Source organism: Dermochelys coriacea, chromosome 2 (genome assembly GCF_009764565.3).
Source record: "Dermochelys coriacea isolate rDerCor1 chromosome 2, rDerCor1.pri.v4, whole genome shotgun sequence".
NCBI classification, from domain to species: domain Eukaryota; kingdom Metazoa; phylum Chordata; order Testudines; family Dermochelyidae; genus Dermochelys; species Dermochelys coriacea.
This window is the reverse complement of record NC_050069.1, coordinates 194,220,599-194,240,057: the sequence shown is the minus strand read 5'-3', so window position 1 is coordinate 194,240,057 and position 19,459 is coordinate 194,220,599. Positions and strand designations below refer to the sequence as shown.

Genomic DNA, 19,459 nt, shown 5'->3' with positions numbered 1-19,459 from the left:
TTGGTCTTCCAACAGCACCAAGTGTAAATTTACCGAAGTTCTCTTGGTCATAGCAGCTCGTTTCCATTGTCATGGGTCATCAGTTTTCTCCTGATTAAACAACTGGTTACTGACAGGGAAATCTTACCAGGAGATTCTTTCAGCAACCAAGCAACTTATCAACCTCCAGCAGTCTGCACATACACTTCAAAAATTCCACGTTGGTGCCAACCCCAGTCCACAGAATTATAGGAGTAACACTGGACTTATAGATTCATAGATACTAAGGTCAGAAGGGACCATTCTGATCATCTAGTCCGACCTCCTGCACAACGCAGGCCACAGAATCTCACCCACCCACTGCTACGAAAAACCTCACCTAAAGTCCTCAAATCATGGTTTAAAGACTTCAAGGAGCAGAGAATCCTCCCTCAAATGACGCATGCCCCATGCACACGCAATGCTATTATTTTTTCAGTATTTCAATGATGCAGGGGTGGATTTAAAAAAATAAAGCTAGAATATGGAGCAAATTCCTCATGGGATTGCACAAATTGCAAAGCAAAGGAAAAATGAGACCTAAACTAATTGATAATGCCCCTGGTAAAGGGTGTCCTGCAAAGAAAAACATTCTGTTAGTGCCATTTCTTGTTGCTATAATGAGGCCTGAAAAGATTTTTTTTTTTTATAAAAAGGGGGTTTTTCTGCTTGTTTTTAAGATTATAAAGTCATAGGTTATCTAGATTGTTTGTTTGTTTTTCCTGGAAGACTCTTGATGATTGTGAGGAACAAGTAACTTCACAGATATTATGGAAGTGAAACCAGACTTAGGTTTCAATTGTGAAAACACTTAAAATATCCTGAACTCTAAGCATCAGAGTAAATGTTAACAGGATCAGGGCCTGTGTGGTGAAGTAATTTTATTCAGATTAAGATTTACTACAACTTACATTTTTATTTGGTTGGCTTTTTTGTTGTTGTTGTTGTTGTTAAAGCCTATTTAACCCATATGCCTGAACAAACAGGCTGAAGAAAAATTATTCTCTTAAAGATTTGTCATCTCACCCCCTACAAAAGTTCCCAATTCATATCTCGGGGTCCTTTAAGAAACATTTTCAGCAAAATAGAGAAGACCAGATTTGACATCATTCATTCATTAATAACACAGAAGAACTGAATTAAATATTTTGGACCATATTTTCTGATGACATAGCCTCATTCACTTCAATAGAATTACGACTGCAGTGAATTTGGCCCTCAATTTGGATTAGAGTTTGGATCTTGGCTAGCACGGTAGAGGAGAAGGCGTTCCAACACAAAATAAAATATGTATAAAGGATATGTAAAGAGCCGTTCCCCTATCAGTTTGAAGTAAACACTGCAATATACTTTTGTCTCTCCATGATCCTCTGGAAGGATATACCCATACTAAAAATAAAATACAAAGCATTTCTCCTGCAGGACAGGTTTCAGGCTATCAAACATCTTGCTGTGCAACTCAGGCTGAGCCCACAAATGCAAATCTGCTCCTCTCATATCCTTCTGGGTCATATACTTGTACTTACATAACCCCATTTGTGAAGTTATGTGTTTGCTATCTACAGGCCAAGTTTTGCTCAGTTTAATTACTAGCCAGAGACATTATGAACCAACGACTCTCCCTCTTTCAAGAGGTTAGGGCCTCCCTGAGTTGGTGGGAGAATGAGAATCATTTGTGCGAGAGTCCCGTTCTCTCCAGCCTTTTGACAGAAGACTGTCATCACAGATGCCTCCATGTTTGGCTGGGTTGTTCACGGCACGTGGTCAGCAAAAAAAAACAGAATGGACATGAACCATCTTGAATTGAGAGCAGTTTGGGTGGCTTTCAAGCATTTTTTTTTCATGCTTGTATAGTCTTGCCACATTCTAATGATGCTGGACATTATTACCACTGTGTTGTATATAAACAAATGGGGAGGCATGAGATCCACCTCACTCTAATGCTGGAGCTGGTGTATTCAACATCAGCAGTGCGGCTACCAGAAATAAACACCACCTGGCTGGACAGCTTCAGCAGGTGCTTCTGTCAGGATCATGAGTGGGAACTTCATGACTCAGTAATACAGACAATATTCCATGTGTGGGGGTCCCCCTCCTGTGACTTCGCCTCCTGCAAGAAGAAAAAGTGCCCAAAATATTGCTCGGGGTGAGGAGGTGGGGAGGGGCTTGGGTCAGAACTCATGGGAGATGTGGTTCTGGTTCACTGGTCAGGTCAACTAATGTACGTCTTTCCTCCGTCTCCTCAGGACTTGAGGTAATAAGAATCCAGCAGGGCAAGATGTGATCAGCATGACCCCACTCCTAAGTGGCCCAGGGCAATTCTGGTTTCCTAGCCTTCTTCAGTTGTTAGCTCATCTACATGTCAACATTCCAGACCTTCCCAGACGTGTTGACACAACACAAAGGCAGAATCAAGTATTCCAATCCAGACTCACTGCACTGCCAACCTGGTCTTTGCATGAGCATTGAGCTTAGAGAATAAATGCTTGAGAGATAGCCTGGACATTTCTGGATATTATCAACAGTAGTAGAAAGGAGTCTACTAAAATGCAGTTATGCAGTCAAGTGGAAATGTTTTTTTCATCTGGGCTCATAACCAGCATATTTCTTCAGAGGAATCAGACATCCCTGCTATTCTGGACTACCTCCTATCCTTAAAGACCTCAGGACTCTCTCTCAACTCAATATGCATTCACTTGGTAGCTATCAGCACCTGCCATCCCTATCAATAACTACTCAATTTTTGCACATCCTATTACTCTCTTCCTGAAGTGCTTGTTTCAGACCATTCCACCTGTAAGCAAACCACCTCCAATGTGGGACCTTAATCTTGTCCTATCAGCGATCATGAAAACTCCATTTAGCATCCAGCTATAGCATCTCTCCAAGAAAGTAGCCTTTTTAATAGCCACCACATCTGTGAGATGGGTGGGAGAGCTAGGAGCCCTTATGGCAGATAAACTATACACAGTTTAACACAAGGATAAGATCATATTGAGATTGCCAACTAAGTTTACTCCCAGGGTGATTTCGGACTTTCACCTCAAACTATTAACTTACCTACCTTCTTTCAGAAACCATACACTTCTAACGAAGACAAATGTCTACATTCCCTGGATTGTCTCAGATCAGTGATATTCTATCTGCAGAGGACAAAACTGTTCAGAAAGAAACCTAGGTTATTGTTTTGTTTAGCAGAATAGATGAGAAGTAAAGCTGTATTATCCCAAAGGCTCTCTGAATGGATATCTGGATGCAACTTCCTGTGTTATGAGCTAGCCAACACTAGCTCACCACAAGATGCAAGATTTCACTCTTCCAGAGCCCAGGCAGCTTCGGTATCTTGTTGAAAGGTGTTCACACTGGTAAAATTGGCGATGCTGCCACGTGGAGCTTGATACATACCTTTTCCAGACGTTTAAGCTATAGTTCAGGCCTCGGCAACTGAAGCTTCCCTGGATATTGTTGTGCTCATATTGGCTGTTTTCCCCCTGTTGTCCTCCCATGCACCTCAGTAATAGATACTGCTCCTCGATAACCCACACTGGAATACAAATAGGAACCAGCACTTTCTTCTTTAAGTGAAGTTACTTACCTGTTCTGTAACTAGAGTTCTTCAAGATGTGTGGCCGCTGTCTGTATTCCAGTACCTGCCCCTGCTTCCCCTCTGCTTCAGAGCATGACTTGATTTGTGGTAGGGAAGGAACCGGAGAGGCAGTCAGTCCTCACTGCCCATTGTTTCCTTGGATCAGTGAACAAAGAGGTGAATGGCATAGGTGTGGACCAATGGATGCTGCTGGAAAAAAAATTTCAACCTCAGGTGCATGGTATGTATCTGTACCCACAGCGGAATACAGATAGGACCACACCTCTCTAAGAACTCTAGTTATAGAACAGGAAAGTATCCTCCCTTTATTGCTGTTGTCACTGTCCAGGACGTTGCTTTCTTGTCCTGCTGGCAGTTATATCCATTACATTTTTTCAACCTTATAAACCACCTTCAAACTTTTCTACTCTCCTTGGGTTGGGGAGTTCATGGGGAGAAAGTTCATCTCTGGAGAAAATAAAATTACTTAGCAGTAATTATTTTTCTCTGAAGATATATATGAAACCTCCCAGTAGATGGCTATTTCCCCACTCTCTTCTCCTCATTGTTTAGAGTGTTCTGTAATTTTTTGCACAATTTTTTAAACTGTATTTTAATTGACTTTATTTCTGGAAATTACCTCTTCCTGTTTCGTTTTTTTTTAAAGCAACTGACAGGAGAGCATAGGGCAATGACCCCAGAACTTTGTGAGTTGCCCCTAAGGGTTCCCCAAAGGCTTAGAACTTTTACCCATAGGAATTCCTGCCTGGTCAGATGCTGGAAGCACAAATGGAACCAAAAACGTTAATGCATTATAATATATAGTTTCAGAGAATATGTATTACAGTTAAGTAATTTATCTCTAGTAGGCAGTAGTTCATGACACAATTTGGAATTTGCCTAGAACAGGTCAAACTCTCCTCTTGTTGCATAAAATGCTGCAGAATTTAGAAGCATGAAGAGAATATTTAAATATTATTTTTACATCTTAAAAGTTGTATAAGTATTAATCCTCACAACACCCTTGGCAGAAAGGTAAATATTATCCACATTTTACATATGCAGAAACTAAGATTCAGAGGGATTAAGTAATTTGCCCAAATGCACACAGGCCCAATCTCAGTTCACTAGATTACATGTACTTAAGGGGTCAGTTTTATTTCCCATCTGAAATAGTTAACAATAGTTAACAATAGTTCTGCATTGTAATAGTGAAAGTGTCAAATTATACCAGTGGTTTTCAAACAGTGAACTATTGGTGGTCAACAGAGTATTTCTAGAATTACAACTTTCACAAGGGAGAAACATCTGTCTGTCTTGAAATGCTGATATTTCCAGTAGTGTAGCATAGAATCATTGTAGGATTTCCAGTGACTTTTGACCAACTTCACTTCAAAAAAGCAGAGTAGTCCTCAGTCCCAATCTCTTAGTCCTGCCAGATTGCTTCATGCTTATCTTTGTTGGATATTTGGGGGCATAAATTTCATCATGCAGATCCAAAATTGGAAGGGTACCAAACAAACAAGGCAGATCCAAACTGCAATATGGAGAGAGTAAAACTGTTGAGTGCTGTTGGGATAGCAGGAGACTTAAGTACTAATAGTGTAGGGCTTTATTTTAGGTAGAAGATATAAAAATGGGAGGGGAAGATGGTCCTACTCAAACTGCTACAGCCATTGCACTAAAGTGCATCTTGTCTCTTTAATACTTTCCTCATTTTACTACCTTATATAGCTGATTATTGTAATTTTCACAAGGAAGATTCAGGAATTATAAGAATTATAAGACTCGGAGATTGGGAATGGAGCTATTCCTGAGAGGATCTCTATTTTAAGTACTAGTGTACAGTATGAAGGCTTCCGAAAATCATCTTATTATGCTTAAACATAGCTGCTCAGGGCTAGGAAGTAGTAGTGGTGGCCACCTATTCCTCCCTTCTGTGCTGCATTGAGAGTCTTAAAAGGGCATGTCTATATGTACAGCGCTACAGCTGCACCGCTGCAGCGCATCTGGTGAAGATGCTCTATGCCGACAGGAGAGAGCTCTCCCATTGGCATAATAAAACCTCCTCAGTGAGCGGCAGAAGCTATGCTGGCAGAAAAGCTCTCCCGCTGACATAGTGCTGTCCACGCTGGTACTTATGTTGGTGTAACATATGCCCTGAGTGACACAAGTTATGCCGACATAAACTGTAGTGTAGACATAGCCACAATGTGGATGGGGTGAGGGAGCAGCTCCACGAGTAGCCTACAGTAATCAAGAGGAGGAGCTGAAAGGAAAACTTAGCTCACTGCCTGCAGCACTGTTTGGGTGATTGTGGTAACGGGCAAATGTGTTACTGTCACTCTAGTTGAGTGACGCTTGGCAAGTATCCTTAAACAAGCGGGAAGTAAAATTCAGAGTTTATGTAAAATATTTCTGTAGTTATATCTCAGGGTTTTTAAAGGTTAGCTCCCCTGGGGTCTAATCTGTAAATTAAATAGCTTATCAGACACAGCTATGCTATGCTGCTTAACAGTGATCTTGACTGGGGAATATAGCTGAAATTGCCACTTCTCCCATATCCATGAGCTGATTTTGAGCTTGTAGGCGTCTTCTGCCTCTTTGTGTTTTGCTGGTGAAAATACATTAGATACTAGAGAGACTAGCCAGCTTGACAGCTCAGCTTTCAGCAGACTGACTGAAAAAAGGCATGCTACTGATACAGAGCCAAAAATGTCTTGCTTTCTTTTTTCATGATCTTCACTAATTATTTAAAATACTCTCTAATCTTCATTTTGAGAGGGGAAAAAATAAAATATGCTAAACGCGTCTCTTTGAGGGAACACTGCATAGCAAAAAATAGTTAAAATGGAACCCATTTGATGGCTTTTCACGGTCAGAAAGGAAACATAACTGTTCTCTTATGCAATGGACACTTTTTCTTAAAAGGTGTTATACTATTTTGTAATGTTAGATGATTTTTTCTTAAATAGGAATTAAAAATATTTTATAAAACCATTTTATTAATTGACTATGAAATTTGTCACAATAAAAGGGTTGATTAGCTATCCAAACTGTTGGTTTATAGATTAGATGATGGGCATTTTGCAGATGTGCTCAGGACACACTTTTTGCATGCATTTGGTATTCTGTTCAGTTGCCAGAACTGCTTCTGACTTGCCATGCTATTGTTTCAGTGTTTGTCCTCTCAAGCAGGCCGCAGACTAATAACTTTGCCTTTTGATTTTAATATGGCATAGCTCAGAAGGACAAGAAAAATTTACATGTACATCAGCCTACAGTTGCTTTTGTTTATCATTCACGCTGGCAGTCTGAAATGATAACGTTTTTCTTAGAGGGACAAGGTTGGTAAGGTAATATTTCTCATTGGGCCAACTTCTGGTGGGGAAAGACACAAGCTTTTGAACTTACATAGAGCTCTTCTTTTCTCTTTTACTAACAGAAGTTGGTCCAGTAAAAGATATTACCTCACCCACCTTTGTCTCTCTAATATCCTGGGATCAACACTGTTACAACACTACAAACAGCTTGTTGCACAGCTCTTTGAAGGTTGTCATACTAGTTTAGTCATCGCAACATCTTACCTACACTGTGGTTTGTCTGTAGTTACTCTCTCACTGAGGTACTGCAAAGATTGAGTATCTAAACCTGTTTGTAGGATTAGTTCATGTTTTTTAATGTTTTATATCAATAATAAAGGTATTTATTGGTAATATTGTAGAAAGTCCTTTTGACCAAAAGAACACTCTTGCCCCCATTGTAAACAGGATTAGAACAATTAACTCCAGATTAGACCAAAGTTAAGTAATTTAGAGGATGAGTGCTTTGGGTTCCCCTGCCACTCCTTCCTAAACAATTGAGTCGGACTGGGGAGGAAAACGTGTGGTTACCATATTGTTGTTTCTGCTTTTCATCATATATTTAGATATGGATAAAATGTGCTTATTTTGTCTCTGTTTTTCAGGGCACCTTTGATGATTACTTGGAGTTGTTCTTACAGTTTGGCTACGTGAGTCTTTTCTCATGTGTGTACCCTTTAGCAGCTGTTTTTGCAGTGCTAAACAACATCACAGAGATGTATTCTGATGCCTTAAAAATGTGCAGGGTCTTCAAACGTCCATTTTCACAACCCACAGCAAATATTGGAGTTTGGCAGGTAACCTGGTTTTCACTTTTCTCTGTTAGCCCTTGTATGTTACTTACCATAGGCTTAGGGTGCTTGTTGCTCCATCAATTGCTGTTAGAGTGTACTTGAGACACCTCTCCTTTTCAATGCCTTAGGACATTACCCATTTCTAGCAGGATTGTAGGGTTTTCAGCTATCTGCTATTCTGAGTTGTCTTCCTTAATCCCATCTTCCTTTGGATTTTTTGGACTGTATATATTGCATTCATATTGCAGTTGCAAGAGACAACAGCTCCTTTTTAAGACTGCAGTATCCCATGCAAGTAATAAATTGTTAGTGAGTGTGAAATAGGTTGCTGTCGTGTCAAGTGGGTGGTCTGTGTTAGACCCAGTTTTATTTAACATCTTCCCTAATTATATGGAAGGGGGGACAAAGAGCACAACAATTAAATCAGTATATTATTTTAAATTGGGAGGTGTTGATAATATTGTGAGGGGGGGAATACAAAATGACAGAAATTAGATATATGAATAGGAAACAACAAATCATTAGAAATGCACTCAGATATTCGCTGGGATGGAGTTATATTTCGAAGCACTATATTGCTAGATAACACTAAGGGTGATGCTGGACAGCAACTGCACATGGTATACATTTGCAATATGCCTTTTGGCCTGACCACATAGAAGTAGCACAACCAGCTAGCATTTTAAAACCTTATTGTCTCTGTATGTACTAGGTGTATAGTGGTCTTTTGAAAATGTTTATACTAACTAACATGTTTTAATTTACTTTAAATCACAGTTCCTTTCTGCAGTGTAGATGATCTCTTAGAGAAGTCTTATTGAATTTAATAGTTTTTTTTACACTCTTTTTATATAATTATTTTCAGTGAATTGTGGGAATGTGTTTAATTTTGTGAATATAAGAAAGTAAATTCAGGACTTTTAGTAATTAATTTTGTATACAAGGTGTAGTAGTAAGGTGTTAGATTAGATAGAGGGTATTCTATGTAAAGAACATTTGAATTATTGTATTGGCCAAGCTGAGTCAATGATTTATTGTCATAGTGAATGTTGTTTCTTCTGAGTCATCATGGCAGACACTTCATTTTGCCAGTCTCCTTTACTCATAGGAAGATTTCTCATTTTTAAATAAATGAATAATAAATGCATTTATAAATGCATAAATAGGTGCATTTTAGATTATGAGCTCCTCAGTGCAGGATTCATCTTTCTTGAAAGTGGAGAAAGTTCCTAGCACATGTGTGCTACTGTAAATAAAAAATAATATACTCATCCATTTATGTCCATGTAAATCAGCTGCCTGTGAACATGCACATAATAAGTCAGTCACCTTGCTAGCGTGCACATGTAAATGCTTGATGTACAGATGAAAGCATAAAATTCTGTGTATTTATGTTTGAAAACATGGCTCATTTTATTCCAACAAGTTTTGGCTGGCAGAACGAGTTGTTTAAAAATCTTATTCTGAATCACCCTGGTGTTTTCATGTACTTAATATTCCAATACTTAATATTGAAGATGCAGTCAAAACCTCAGCATAGGACACCAGAAAATTTCTTTTTAAAGTCAGATTTAAATGCTAAAATACCCCTGATTAAAACTTCGCTCTTTGACACTGATTACGTTGGAGGTGGCTTTTCCTTTGGAACACACTGTACACCAGTCAATTAGACGGCTGAGCTGTAGGAGTGTTTGCTACCATTTGCATGTTCATGTTTTGGGTCAGATGAAAGTATTAAAGATAGGGATGCCACTCAGCCTTTTTTTCCCTTTGAGTTAATTCTGATTTTCAGGAGATGATTTCATATCCGGCAAATCTAGCTTGTGAGATGTAAATGATCCCACAATAACTTTCAGGGCCTATGAAATGTCATCATATTGTGACGAACAGTGCTTGAATTTTCCCCAGCAAACACAAAGAAGAGCCAACCATAGCTGCAGAGCAGTGGTTCTTAACGTTTACTACAGCCTGTACCCCTTTGGTTCTCAAAATGTGTTCTCGCACCCCTTATCAAAAATCAAAATATGTTCTCGCACCCGTTATCAAAAATTATTGAAGTAAGTCAGTTCTTTAAACCGATATATTTTTTTGTTTGTGTATTACAGTAATTGTTAAAAAAAAGTATAATGTTAATAAATACATAGGTTTGATGAAACAAAGTAGTTGTATTTACGTGCCTGTGCTTAATTTGTGTTTTCGATGATTTACCGTCTAAAAAAATCTGGCATGTCTTGCACCCCCAGAAAGGGCATCTCACACTCCCAGGGCATGCATGCACCCCAGGTTAAGAACCACGGCTATAGAGGTACAGTTTGGAGGGTGCTGGGGTTTTGTGATGGTGTAAGCCTTGTTGTGGACCCTGCTTATCCATGTAAGAGGAGATGTTGACAGGTTCCTGTTAGAATCTGTTCAACTTTTCATCCGGTAGAAGTCTAATGTAAAAGAAAAAGGAGGGTAAAAATGTTAAGTCTGTCAGAACTTGGTATATGTGGGAGAAACCTTGTCCCAAGAGGAGCAAGAGGACTGGAGGAAGTAGACATATTGATATTAATTATATTCCATTTTTGTTTTATTTCAGTTGGCTTTTGAAACTATGAGTGTTATATCAGTAGTTACTAACTGTGCACTGATTGGATTGTCTCCACAAGTAAATGCACTTTTTCCAGATTCAAAAACGGACCTTATTTTGATTGTGGTATTGGTGGAGGTAAGTATGAGATTTAAATATCTACATGTGTTTTAGTAGCAAATGGCATTTACATTACTTGGAATTTGTAATATCTCATTTGTCATATCTTTTTCTCTCATTTACCAGGAAATGGAAATTCTATCATCAGAATTGGTTTTTCATTGTTTTACTCTTAGATTAAATTTTTATTCTTGGCGCTTTCATCTACTATGGATGTTGCATCTATGTTCTGCCACATAGTCCGAAATATTATGTGTATGTTGCGTTATATATTTCAAGAAGGATTTAATAGTACTAACACAAGAATAAACGTAGGTTTGTAGTGGAGATGTACCCTAATTGACCTATATTAGGTCAATTTGCAGCCACCGCAGTAATTACTGCTGTGGTGCATGTTCACACTACCCTGCTTGGGTCGGTGGACTGCGTCCTCACCAGGAGCGCTTGCACCGACCTAAAAAGGGCAGTGTGGGGAGCTGAGAGCCCGGTCTCTCAGCTCCGCTGGCAGCTCCCTGCCAGGAGTCTGGCTTCCCCACAGGCTCCTGGGCTCTCACCAGGCTGCCTCCCCATCCTCTCCCCATTCCCCGCCAAGAGTGGAGGGAAGCCACCTGGGGCTTCTTGCCCCTGTTCTCTGCGTGGAGTAGCGGAAAGCCAGGCAGCCTTGTCAAATTCACTGCTCACTGAGCTGTGAAATTGACAAGGTTGCCCTGCTTGGTGGGAGGTGGGGAGAAAAGGCTGCCTCCGGGCTTCTCACCCCAGCTGGAAGCTGGGTCCGAAGCCGCCCAGCTCTCCAGAGGAGCGGGGGCAGCAGGACTCTAGCTGCCCAGCTTTCTTGTCACTTTCATGGTTCCTGCCATGAAAGTGACAAGGCAGCTGATGTAAGGGATACAGTGTCTACACAGACACTGCAGTGCCCGAACTACATGGACGTAAGCCTTATACCTCTTGTGAAGGTGCAGTTGTTAGGTTGGTGAAGTAGGGCATTACATCGGCGGGAGGAAGGCTGTTGTGTAGACGCTGACATAATTAGGTAGATGTAACTGTGTAGTGTAGACCAGCCCTTAATGTATTTTATTCCTCGGGGTCAGATGCTCTCATACTCGGGTTTGTGGCCCCAACAGATCAATAAAGACTTTTTATGGGGTCTACAGATTGTGTCCATTTTTATTGAGGAAAATCCAGACAAATTATCCAAAAATGTTAAGAAAGATGTAAATCAGGTATATAATGTATATAAGATGTAAATTATAACAGAGGGTGAGAAAAATTAAAAGGAGTAAGTGAAAGGGAAAGATTTGAAAAGAAATGGTCACTTGATATTGAGGGTAGAAAAAGAGGAATGTTCCATATAGCAAAAGACTGGAGAGGAAAAGTCTCCCACCCTAGAATTGGCCAGATTGTGTGAAAGGCAAGAGTGCAGGCTGATGCTGGATGAGCAAATAGTGGGAAGGGGAGTAGGAAGACACTGAGAGATGGTCTACACTACTGCTTAAGTTGTTGTAAATTACATCGCTCAGGGGTGTGAAAAAGAGACACCCTCCCGAGCGACGCAAGTTATATCGACCAAAGTGCTCTCCACGCTGGTACTATTTGGTGGGAGATGCTCTCCAGCTGACATAACTTCCACTTCTCATGGAGGTGGAGTAATTATGCTGATGGGAGAGCGCTGTTATAGCGCTGTAGTGTAGATTTGCCCTAAGATTGGAAAGTTTATTCCCAGAGGGAAGAAAGACATTCAGAAAAGGACAGATCAACTGTTTTAAGAGAGAATGTTATTTCTTCTTGCTTTTCATATACAAATGTAAATTTTGGTTCTGTGCTGTAAAGTTTATAACAGAGTTATTGTACTTGTAAATTGATTGTAGTGATTTTTTAGACTTTATTAATACAAACAAAGATGTTGAATAATGCATGTAAATAAAATTATTACCATATAGTATAATCTTTTTATACTTAATTAACATTGAAATCATTTTATAGAACTGGCTAGTCATTTGTTTCCCTTAACTGGCTAACCATGGTCACTTAGGATTTGAGAAGGTTAAAGTGTGCTTATTTTTTACTTTGTTGTGTAATATATAGCATTCTTTATCATTGTAAGACTATTGATTTATGTTCTCAATTTGTTACAAATTGAGAAAATAGGATCTTTGACTTTGATAACAGGGAATATCTAATTTTGAAAGTGCTTTTGGACATTGCGTGATTGTGGTTGGACCCTTACAGAGGAGAATGAAAACCCTTATACTTGTTTTTTGATTTTTAGGATTTTTTAAAAATCAGGATGTACTATTTAAAAGCTTGTCAGAAACTGTACATTTTTAGAATTAATGTTGAAAGTATCACTGCAAACTGGTTCCATGGTTCCCTTAGATTTACACTGCATTACTAGAAATTGTCTGAGAAATACAATAAGAAAATCACAAAATTAAAAACCTTTTTTCAGAACTTAAGAATTTACTTTTTCTTAAGTTTGAAACAAAGCATAGTAAACCAACTCATGATTGTTTATGTGGATTTTTGTTAGTTATGTCGACTCCAGCTCCCATCACAAAAGAGCGGAAGGAAAAAAATGTTAAAAATGATGTTTAAAAACTTTTTTTAATGTTTCCAGTCTCCCAAAACACATTTTTTTTGTAGTCCAGTTTTTGAAAAAACTTAAATTTTATATGATTTGAACTCTACAGCCTTCTGAGTCCAAAGTTATCAATATCAATCAGGCAATGATAGAGTGCACGTAATTTTGCAAATTTTCTATAATACAAGTTATTGAGAAATTGTATATGAAGGCAGTGGAGTTAAAAGAGAGCCTGTTCTCCAGATGGTATAAAATCTTTGTGGCACAAAGATATGTATATTGGTAAATTTAATTTTTTTTTAAATTGTATTGAAACAGACAAACATCATGGGCTTACTTTTCATGTACATAAGACAATTTATGCTGCTCTGGCAATGTAACTTTCTTCATAATTGAAAAGAAATGCACCAGGCTGAACCTGTTGTAATTAGCAGTTATGTTGTGACATGTCTGCTCATTGACTGCAAGAGAGAGAGAAAGGGAGAGAGACTGACTGACTGACTCTTCTGCCAAATACTCCTGAACCCAGGGGAAAGTTTCTTGGGCTGGGAATGAGGAGATTGAGTTCCTATCTCACCTTTGCTGTCAGTTTATATTCCCACACATCTTATCACTGTTCCCTCTAAGCTGTGTGTGTGTGTGTGTGTGTGCGTGCGCGTGTGCGCGCGCGCGCATGCACAAAAATTTGCACAGAAGCACAATTTGCACAGAAGAAATTTTTTGCGCTCACACCCTGTCAAAAATTTGCACAGAAGAAATTTTTTGCGCGCACAGCCTGTCAAAGATTAGAGGGAACATTGCTTATCATCCTTATTATTGACTAAATCCATGAACTCTTTCTAAAAAGCAGTCAAGGATTAGCATCCATCAAATTCACACTATAGCAGAAAATCTTAATAGGGACCTCAGCAACGTTAAGGCAGAAAAATGTCCCCAATGTGTCAGATGTGCCTATCTGTGGTTAAAAAAGAATCTGAGGTCATTGTGTTAAGGTTTTGCGCTAGAGTGATTGATAAAGTTGGAGTATATATTGCTCTTTCCATCTCCAACAGATGCTAAGTGAAAGCCTAATGGCATTTGGAGTGTTATTACCAGTGCGGTGGACAATATGAAAGGAGAGCAAGAGACTTCTCCCTTAATTTGTTATTTCTATGCTTTTCCGAGTTTGAGTTGTCCTGACTCAACCTTAACTGTCGCTAAACAAAGTTTTTGTATATGTTGTAAATGAGAATCAGGTCTACCTTTCTTTGATAAAATTAAATTTAATTAACAACTAAAGAAATTGTATTTTTTGGCTAGAGCCAAGCAACCAGAAAAAAATCTTTCTTTTTTTCCCCAAAAGCTGTTTTTATTTTAGTAGAATAACAAATATTCTTCAAATTGAACTCATTTGTTTATATAGTAACATCTGACAGTATTCAATACTAAAGGCAGAGTTGCATGACACCATTGTAAGCATTCTGTACCAGACCCTTATATATTTACGAAAAGAAGAGTGTTTTACATTAAAAACCACTAACTATGCTGCTTTCTACTGTTTCTATGGGAACAAACATGGTATCAGCAAAATCAGAGTAAAAGAATTAAAATATCCAAAGTGTTGAAACAGTGATTTTAAAGCAACTGACCCATTTTGATCAATCCAACATCTGCTTCCATGGCAACATGTTTGGAACTAGCAGTCAGAAGCAGAATTATTGAAAGTCTTTCTTTTCTTTCACTTGTGGATAGATACTGAAGGAGTGCTGCAAGTGCACTTTTCAAACAAACGAGTAAAAGTAAATACCTTCAAGCAGGATAAAGTCTGCCATTCCTTAACACATCTTTAAAACAGTTACTTACCATAATAACTGTAGTTCTCTGGGCAAGGTGGGTGAGGTAATATCTTTTATTTAACCAACTTCTGTTGATAAAAGAGACAAGCTTTTGAGCTTACACAGAGCTCTTCTTCAGGTCTCAGGAAGGTATTCCGAGTGTCACAGCTACATCCAAGGTGGAGTGCCCATATCACATATCCACATTCTTTGGGGAAATGTGCCCCAGGTGTGCAAGCCTGGAAATTTCTAGCCTGCAAATGCCCAATGGGTCCAAGTGCATAGCCACCTTCTCTTTTTGTGCAGAAACCCACAAATACAAAAGGGGACTGGACCCAAACTCCCTCATGTTTCTTACATTAATGTGGTAATACCTGAGAAATGACTCTGAAGAAGTTTGGTAAGTGAGTGGGGTTTGTGGATCCATGGAACAATCATCTTGAACTGTAGTTACTGTGTTAGGTAACATTTGTCTTTCTTTGAAAATTGCCCATATGGATTTCCACTGTTGATCACTAGTCTAGGAGATGTGAAGAGTATTAGTTGAAAACTGATTGCAATTCTGCTCCCCCCCAAAGAAGGAGCCAAGTATAGGAATTATGGTTGCATAAAGGTGTGTATACAACTCCAAGTAGCATCCTTGAATAATTCATTAATAAAGATACTGTGAAGTCTACCTTAGACCTAAAGAAATGTGCCCTAATCTCTACAGACAGGTGAACATCTGCCAGGCTGAAGCAGACAAATGTTAGGAATCCATTTGGGCAGCTTTTGTGTGGAAGATGGACCCATCTTTGATCTTATCTCTGGATCACAAAACCTCCAGGGATTTGTGGATTGGATTAGCCATATTAGTAATAATTAATAGTATAACATCTATAAGTATGAAGCCTGACCTTCCAAGTATATGAATGTGGTTTAGGGAAAAAATGGAGACACTTAATGGTTTGTCTTAAGATGAACATTAGAGATCACCATAGGTAGGAATTTGGGATGAGACTGCAGGACTATCTTACCGTATCCTTATAGAATGTAGTATAAAGGATCAGGTATCAGGAACTAGATCTCACTAATTTTTAGGCTGACATAGTTATAAGGAATGCCATCTTCACATGGTATAATGGTGAGATGGTATAATACTAAGGGTCCAACCATAGCCCCAGTAAACTTCATAAAATCCACTTTCAGATCTGTGATGAGGTGGTTCATACATTGGAAAATATATGAAGTTACCCTTTTAGACATTGTTTCTCTGTGGGAAACTGAAAATCCATTGACCAGAAGTTGAAAAGCAGTAATGTTAGCTAGTTAATAAAACTCAAAAATTAACCTTTTGACTGTTTTTTAAGTGCTGCAGATAATCAAAGGGATTGAGAACCATCTTGGATTTACTCCTTTCTGAGTTTTCCAGATGGAGTCACTTCCATTTCATACAGCAGATCTTCCTTATCAAAGGCCTCCTTAGTTTACAGTAAAGGCTTTTGAACTTCTGCAGATCCAGTGCCCTCAACAATCCAGAAGCAAAACTGTAAACCTGAGAGACTTCGGATGTAGGTGAAGAATCATAACCCAATTCTGAGTCGATAGATGATAGACTTTGAACTTGGATTTGTGGTTTCCAGTATTGGTTCTAGTATGCTGGAGAACCAAGATTGATGAGTATATGGGGTTATCAGCAGGATCTTGACTACATCCTATTGGGCTTTCTGGATAACCCCAATCAAAGAGATGTTGGGTCCTGTCAACCTCTAGGTAAAACAGTTTGAGGTGGCTTGATGCATAGTGACATCATCATTAAAATGTTTTTTCTACATTTCCTGTTGAAAAAAAAAAAAAAGAATCCTTACAGATTTTGTGCCAAATTTCAGCTCCATGTGATTTTTAAATTACCAAGATATTGGCCCTTTAAAAACATGGGTTTATAAAGAAAGCCAGAGGTGGATCCAAAAGTACAATGGTAATAATAATCCTTTAATTGCCTATACTGTAGGGAAATTCCAAGGGAGAAACAACTGTGTCCCTTCTTACTGACATGACCAATTCTGGATGTTCCCTCCTTTGCCTTATGGTCCACCTCAGTGGTCATAATGGCACCCATGGGCTGCCTGTTTCCAGCAGTTCTCAAGACTCCCTATCTCCTCCTGAGGAGATCATTGAGGAAGATATGCTCCATCACTTCCTCCTCAACAGCCCCAACCTCAGTAGGAGTCTGTTGAGGAACACGAGACTAGAGTAGATAAGAAGGTGACAACACAAATTAACATTTCATCATTGTCATGAGATAAGATTGTAATGCCTCCCCCATCTTCTATAACTGATGATTTCAAACAGTTTCAGGAGCTGATGAAGTATATTGCTGATTCATTACAAATTCTGATAGAGGAGGTCCAGGATTTCAACATAAACTTTTGGACATTCTACAGACTCTGAGTGACTCTGCCAGTGAATGAAGCCTTTTTGGATTCTGTCAAGAACATATGGCAAACTCATGTCACTACAGCGTCTACTTGCAAACAGGCCGATAAGAAGTAGTACGTCCTGGTGAAAAATTTGTATTTTTTGTTCTCCCACCCTCCATCAAATTCTTTAGTTTTGCAGGCTGTCAATGAGCACGGCAGACATCATTATATGTAGTCTATACCTTCCACTAAAGACCAAAAGTGACTGAACCTATTTGGTCATAAGAGCTACTCTTCAGCGACCCTGCAATTTTGGATCACAATAACCAAGCCCTAATTGCAAAGTATAACAACACCAATTATGATAAATTCAACAATTTTATTGAACAGCTTTCTGTGGAACATTGTCAGCAGTTCAAGGCCATCATAACTGCGGGTCAGCTCTTAGCAAGAACTTTATTGTAAGCCTCCCAAGATGCAGCCAACACTGTGTCCCCCTTCCATTTGTACTGCTGTACTCCATTTGTATTGCATAAAGCTTCTTGGCTACAGCTGTTTGGCTCTCCTAGGGAGGTCTAAAATGCCATAAAATACTTTCTTTTCTATGGACTTACTCTCTTATCTTAGTCTGTGGACAAATCTCTCCATACCTTGAAAGTTTCCAGAGCTGCACTCAGTCCCTTGACATATACATGCCTGCAAACAAAAGAAAAATGGTGTAGAGATCCCACCTGGTTCAGTTCTCTAATTACCACAGGCCTTTTGACCTCCTAAAAGAGGCTGAGATATCAGAAGAACAGACTGCCTATGGCAACTGCTATCATCCATCCATCCTCTTTGTCCAAATGTCAACTTTGACAATTTGGTTCAGAGTCTGGAGCATCCCTTCTGCAGGAATCTTCATCTTCACCATTCCACCCACTTCCCTCCCTTTGGATTCTCTCTCTCTCTCTCTTTCCCATTTTCAGCCTGCATGGGACCTGATTACATTGATAAATGGGTTTTGGAGGCATAACATCGGATTACTCCATTCCTTTACTTCCATCCCTCCTCCCCACTGTTTTCAGGGATACACTTCATGAACACTTGCTGAGACAGGAAGTCATCTCTTATATGTATGGGGGCCATAGAAACAGTTCCAATCTAGCATGGGGGAAGGGATTCCATTCCAAGTATTTTCTGGTCCCCAAAAAGGATGTGGGATGGGAACCGATATTAGATCTCAGATTCCTAAACACCTTTGTGAAATCATGGAAATTCAGGATGTGACTCTAGCAGCTATAATTTCATCATTGGCATCTGTGGATTGGTTTGCAGCCCTCTATCTTCAGGACACGTATTTTCCTGTCTCAATTCACCCACACACCAGAGGTTTCTTCATTTTACAGTCAGCAAGGATCACTTCTAGCATTGAGTGCTTCCCTTCAGCCTCTCCTCTGCCCCAGAGGATCATGCCTCAAAGATTATGCCAGTGGTAGCCGCCAACCTATGTTGATGTGGAGTAATCATTGACAGACTTCATAGAAGCCCCTCTGGGTGCTATAACAGCCAGAGCTTACCTTCCTGTGGACAGATTTATGACTCTAACAGACCTCATTTCCATGGTTCAAGTAAGCCCCCAGATGTTGGGAAAAAGTTGTCTTCAACTGCTAGGACATCTGGCACCTTGTACTTTTGTAAGATAACATGCCAGGTTACATCTTTGCTACTTCTAAGGACGTCTCAGAATAGTTTATATCCCAAACAAGCACAGTATAGACAAGCCAGTGTCTGTCCCTTGCTGAGTACTAGAATTGGTAGAAAGACCCTTACAGAGTCTGTACAGGAGTCCCTTTCACCCGATCTCCCCCTACCATTACTACAAATTGGCTATATCCCGCCTGGGGTGGGGAGTGCATTAGTGGGACACACCATTCAGGGCAAATGTTCTGTCCAAGAGTGCTTTCTGCACATCAACCTCCTGGAACTGAGAGCAGTTAGGAATGCCTACGTCCACTTCCTTTAGTTAAGCAGGGTCAAATCCATCGAAGTCATGACAGACAACGTAGCTTGCATATTATATATCAGTTGTTGGGTGGGGTGAGATGTCTCTCTCTCTTTGTGCCGAAGAAATGAATCTATGGAACTGGTGTGTAGCCAGTCGCATCCTCATTTCAACCTTTTACCTTCCAGGCATACAAAACTGGCTAGATTGTCGGGCTCAACGGGTAGTGATCAAT

General features: G+C 39.5%; 1 protein-coding gene across 6 annotated transcripts in view; it reads left to right on the top strand.

Annotated features, from left to right (window-relative positions):
- Window positions 1–19,459, top strand: part of ANO10 (anoctamin 10) — a 240,475-nt gene that overhangs the window by 48,855 nt on the left and 172,161 nt on the right. For 5 of the 6 annotated variants that reach the window (XM_038390205.2, XM_043508972.1, XM_038390207.2 and 2 more), the window contains exons 10-11: window positions 7,572–7,763; window positions 10,339–10,467. In XM_038390205.2, the coding sequence (XP_038246133.1) occupies window positions 7,572–7,763; window positions 10,339–10,467 (321 nt within the window). Of the gene's footprint in view, window positions 1–7,571; window positions 7,764–10,338; window positions 10,468–10,575; window positions 14,291–19,459 lie in introns of those variants that run through there. The other variant, XM_038390206.2, reaches the window with a different exon arrangement.